We start from the raw sequence: 6,000 nt of genomic DNA, 5'->3' as shown, positions 1-6,000 counted from the left end.
GTAATAATCACAAAAAACAATATTTGAGGCATTTTACTTAATTGAATCTGACAAATCCAGTCCAATAAAACAAAGAGATGTTGCTCGTTTGAAGATTCGGATGTTGTGTGAGTATATGGCCAGAGGGCAGGACCTATAAACACATGTACTACCCAATAGCATTGAGGCTGAACAAAAGGACCCTTTGACTATGTAAATGTAGTCTTTAAAAAAAAAAGGATAGCTTAAAGTAATGTTGTAAAATTACAACCGTGGGCCTTACAGGGTTAAACAGATGTTATTATTGCAATTGAAATGGAGCTACACGGACTAGTGCTACCAGATGTATTCGTTTTTTTGTAGTCCCATTAATGGAAAATTAGAAAAGAGGATTCGTGTTGGTGGATTATTAAAAATAAAAATGACACAATGACAAAATGTCTTACATCTTCAAATCGTCTCTCGATTTTATAGACTTATTTTTCTTAACAAGAGATTGCTATTAGGACATGTTTTAAATGTATCAATGGAGGTGGAATAACTAACCTATCTCAAATCAAAACTCACCTTTTCAGAACTGCTTTTCATCTGTCATTATTGTTGTGTTTTATATATTTTAAGTGTGTTTTTTTTAATGTTGTTTTAATGTATTTTAACATGTAAAGTGTATTTGACTATCCTGAAAAGTGCTCTATAAATAACATGTATTATTATTATTAGGAAACATACCTAATCTATATGTGAAAGGTGTATTTATTATGTGGACCTCTGCACTGTTTACCTCTGCTTTGCTTTAAACTACATATAGAGCAACACTTTGGGGATGAATGCATCTGGTGTCTAAAACCAATTACCTTCATTAAATACACTCCTTCACAGTCTCCCCCTTGGGTAATACCACAGGCGAGCAATTCAGCATATTCATGTGATCCAAATAAGACCTTCATCTTCGTCCTTTGTTCGCTTTGCTTTACCTGTCCTGCCCCTTTAAGATAAGACATTTCAATCTAGGCGTGTTTCCTGCTGCTGCCATTGACTCAAACCGAGGGCTGGCTCCTGCAGGAGGAAAAAAGAATTTAACAGCTTTACATGTTTCCTCCATACTGACTGCTGTCTCCTAATTCTGAAGGATTTTAATTTATTTTTTAATACAAGAAGGCATATTGTCCACGTCCAGCCGCATGGTCAAAGTGTAATGTCTGGGAACGCCTTTTATGATTTATCGAGATGATATGAATGTCACTCGGTCAAGATCCCGATGCAACAGCCCCAGCCGGATTTTCTTGCTCCTTGTGGGAAACATCTGCTGCGAGCATTTGGATTAATTTCTAATTAATATATTATTTTTTAATTAATATTGTCCTGTGAGAGGATCGAGATTGTCGGTGCAGCGTGGGAGCCCCAGTGTGGGAATGACATGCTGCAGTAAAGACTGGAAATACAAATGGACATGAAAACACAACGATGATGTGACTGCGAACTACGAAAAGAAGATGCTTTACAATCATCACCTTGTGCTGACATCTTTAATATTACACATTGAGTCGTTTCGGGTATTTCTTCCTCAGTGGACTGTGTCACATTGACTGGGCAATATTTGTAAGAGCTATCAGGTTCTGAATCAGAGGTATCTGAATCGTTTTACAGTATAACAGCTGGCATCAACCTAAAGAAGGACTGAGATCTGAAGAGAGGGCACCATGTCGGCGGTGATGATCACACGTAAGGTGCGAAAATGGGAGAAGCTGCCGGGGAAAAACACTTTCTGCTGCGACGGCAGGGTGATGATGGCCCGGCAGAAGGGAGTCTTCTACCTGACCCTCTTCCTCATTGTCGGGACCTGCTCCCTCTTCTTCGCCTTTGAGTGAGTTCATTTCCTGCCTCTGACTCCATAATGAAATCACTCGTTGATGATTTGCTCCTGAGAGGGTTCACAAGTCATTTTAAGGCTCTTGTGGTTCTTCACAAAATAAATACACACATTCCCAATATTTCTGTATTAAGCTAGCTGACAGTATTGCCATTTCCAACATTATCCAACTTGAGAGCTTCAACAATCAGTGCAAAAATGATTAGTCCCTTTTTAACAAGGACCATGCATAACAAATGTTAGATTTAGCTATTAGCTTATTTTCATCTGCAGTCCCTAGGCAGCTACACATAGAACAACCAACAGACATTACAATTATAATTGTACATGCAACATCACAACATAGTCTCTCACTAACAATTTTAAGATGGACCTTTATTGATCTCCGCAGGGAAATTCACAGAAACACATCTTTAAGCACACAGCATATAAAAACCAAACAAATATCTAATTCATTGTGAATATGATGAAGAAGGAGTGGTTGTTAAATATCCAATGTTCGACAAGATGATAGACAGAAGATAACATGGAAGCTTTATGGATTATAGATTCATCAATTCCAGTCAGTTTTTGTGAATGCCCAGCTCTTCACATTTTTGTTTTAAACAGAATAAGACATCTGAAGAAGTCAACAGGGGATTTGTTCAGATTTTATTCAAATATTTTCTCCATTTATGCAGTTTTGCCAATGAAATATCAGAAAGTAGTGAAATAACATATTGTTAAACTTAATTGGATTAATGGAAATGGTCTGTTTTATCCAACCAGCTAGCACATTTCTTTAGGTTACTATCATTACGATGAAGGAAAAGGTAAAATCATCAATTTCTTTTTGGCTTAAACCACAAGATATTACATGTTTTTGTTTCAACTCAAACTTGAAGTCTCATCTCAACAATTACTGCCATACATATTTGATAGTCAATAGTTTCAAATGAGAATTGGACATTAGTAAGCAAAATGTGAGCTGATGGGCATCTTGGATTGTTGTTTTCTTGTGCTGATAGAAAGATCACAGTGACTCTGTGGATCCATGTTTGGTTCCTCAGTCCGGGACAGGAAAGAGGTTTATGATTGACCACATACTGAGGTGTTAAATATTTAATAGCCAGTAGCTGCCCAGCTTCTGCTCTGCTTTAAGAAAGGAAAGCTGCCTTTTTGTTGTCTCAGCAGTTCTGTCTCAAACCACTACTCGCACACACCCAGTGGACTCATTAGTTCTGCGAACACAGGCTCGTACGCAGCATGAGAGCCCAAATCCTGTCAGGCTGCGCAGAGGATTGTTTTTAACGGGACGAACATGAATTTAAATGATGATCATAAAGCAGCGCTGCTTCTCATTTAGATTGCACTTTCTGTGTATACCACTTGTTTCCTCTTTCTTCTCTCTTATCTTGCCAGTTTTCAACAAATAGACGGAATGATTTAGCTCACAATCGTGCTCTTCTGTACTGATTGAGGGTGTTTACATGCAGGCCAAATGGATTTAAAGTATAGCAGAGAAGAGAGGTAGCTCACATAGTGCCAGGCCCTTCCCATCTTTATCTGCTCTGCACTTTAATGGCCTCCTGCTTTTCTTCTGAGTCCGGACAGAAGCAGCTGTTATCCGGAGCAAACGGAGAGGCAGAGAGATGATACTTCTCACACCGAAGGTCCAGAGCCCAGAGGAGCCATTGTGGTGACTAATGGCTGGAGGGTTGTCAGCATGCTATGTTTATATTACAGTTGAACATAATTATCTCTCTTAGGTGCATGGATATTAACGCAGAGATTGCACCCAGATGACATGGGGGTAATTTCCAACTGGCCATTACACGGCATGTTGATGCTTATCTGATTTAACCCTCTGACGGAGGAATAGCCTTCTGCAAAAAGAGCTTTAATGCATTCACAAACTGCAAACTTGCATCTGTGCTTAATAGAAGGATTAAAACCTCTAATTGCACTCTTTCTTGGAATGAATATTGAGAGTGGAATACCCACTGATGATTTATCTGCAGAACATTTTTATATTCACTAGATTTTGAATTATTTTGTAGTCATTTAAAGAAATGGTGAACAAAGACTCATTCTATATTTCCTGGTTTGTGTTTACAAATTGCTTTTTTTATCCGAGCAACAGTTTCAAACCCAGAAGCGTTCAGTTTAACATCATGTAAGACATTCAGCACTTCATAACATTTGAAAAGAAGACGTCATTGAAGTTTGGCATTTTCACTAATATATTGAGAACCATTACATGGATCGCCATTGCATTTTAGTACATACATTCATGCCCCCTTCATTGTAATCATTTTGGTGATACCCTGATTTTCATATAGCGCCACTATCGGGTCAACATGTATTTATTTAGTTATTGTTAACTACTCTGGTTTATTGCCAATTACCTGCAAATCTAATGACATTTCAATCAGCTCAGCTATACTTTGTGTTTAGTTGTAATTATGGGGTTAGCATGCCGCAGTTTGACTATAGACTCTTAGCATTATTAGATGGTTGTTTTGCCAGCAAACAACTCTGCAGATTGTTTCCCTCATCTTGCGCTGAATATGAGAATAAATACATTTTCAAAAATAGTAGCCAATCAATAGATGTACCCATAACAGCTCCAACTAATATGATTTATAATATTGTCTGTTCCAAAACATCATTCAGTGGCCATCATTTATCAAAAACTCAATATGTAAAAGTCTTGGCATTGATTAAAAACAAAATATGCCCAACAATTCATCCTTATAATCTGATTTTAAATGTTTGCTTGTTGGTGCATTGAGCTGTGGTTCAGCCTTCTTTGTGGCGTCGTTTCCTTGTTTTGGAGAGTTCGTTCCTCACGTGCCTGAGGTGCATCTGTGAGCTGCAGCGGTGCATGATGGGTAAACAGCGAGGGCAGTGTCTTGGCGTTGGCTGGCTCACATCCAACACCATCCACACAGACGTCTCACTTTTATCACCAGGCATCAGCATCCCGTGCAGGGAGACTTCTCTCTGCTTTAATTTGTGCTAAATTGCGGAAACGAGCAGCCCGAATACACAAATGGAAAAAGCCATTAGGAACAACTAAACAAATTACTCAGGGAAGAGATGGGCCCAGCCTGTTTTCCCCTGGAATCAATTTTAGGGCTGTGTGTCCTCACGCTGTTGGTTTCTGCCCTTTTAATACCCACTGATCTGATTTTGAAATTGGATTTTACATATTTATATTATACCTGGATGCTGTATAAGGTGGTAACTAACGCTTCCTCGCTGTTTGATACTCACTGGTTCGGTTCCCATTTGTATGTTGGTGTAAATGTAGTGCGTGCATGCAGGCATATGTGAATGTGCGTTGCTACCTATGGAGCTTGGATGAAGGAAAAAGAAACTGGAACACAAGGAGAGTGTGTCATCTGTCTCTCCACTGCAGGATGCTCAGCTACGAGGCCAGCGTAGCATGTGTGCATGTACTGTAATGAGAGTGATCCTTGGTGTGTGTGACTGTGTGTGTGTGTGTGTTTGTGTTGTACTCTACATCCTTACATATGCCCTATCAGCCTTATAAAATGTGAACACATATTGAGTAGTGCAGGGCAGGCGGCTGCAGTCGGAGGAGATCTTGTAACCGAGCCTCCCTCAGCATCCAACCCCACCCTGTCTCCCTGTTAGCCAATCAGAAAGCACCCGCCAGCCCTGACTGAATGAGCAATAACATGATTTATGCTCTATTCAGAGTATGTGCACCATTTACTATAACAGTGATCTACAGGCTTTGTTCTCTGGATGCTTCTCTTTGCTGCTATTCTCGCCCACAACCTGTGCCATACAGGGAGGCACACTTTACACTTTACCTCACGTTGTTTTGTGAAGTGTTTGGCTTGAATTAGATGCACTCTTCGATGATTTTTCCTTTTATAAATGACTACATCTTTAATGTTGTTCAGTAGTATTGTTTTTTCATGTGGACATTGACAACATTAAATCATCATATTTCTCATCATTCTTCATTTCACTTAGTGAGTATTCTATGACGCAACATCTGTAATCCTAGCTTTAATCCTGGTAAAAGGACTATGACCGTGGCTCTCATGTTTCATCTCTCTCATATGGTATTTAAGGATTGCATAACAAGGATGACTGATTTAAACTGGACAACAGATGGTGTCCTCTTCATCTCA

General features: G+C 39.3%; 1 protein-coding gene across 1 annotated transcript in view; it reads left to right on the top strand.

The window, feature by feature from the left end:
- The first annotated feature begins 1,019 nt into the window (after positions 1 to 1,019).
- Positions 1,020 to 6,000, top strand: part of zdhhc9 (zinc finger DHHC-type palmitoyltransferase 9) — a 42,431-nt gene continuing 37,450 nt past the window's right edge. Inside the window, exon 1 of the mRNA XM_034211827.1 lies at positions 1,020 to 1,843. Coding sequence (XP_034067718.1) covers positions 1,680 to 1,843 — 164 coding nt within the window. The 5' untranslated portion in view covers positions 1,020 to 1,679. The remainder of the gene's footprint in view (positions 1,844 to 6,000) is intronic.

Source organism: Gymnodraco acuticeps, unplaced genomic scaffold (genome assembly GCF_902827175.1).
Source record: "Gymnodraco acuticeps unplaced genomic scaffold, fGymAcu1.1, whole genome shotgun sequence".
Classification (NCBI taxonomy): domain Eukaryota; kingdom Metazoa; phylum Chordata; class Actinopteri; order Perciformes; family Bathydraconidae; genus Gymnodraco; species Gymnodraco acuticeps.
This window is presented reverse-complemented; position numbering and strand designations above follow the sequence as displayed.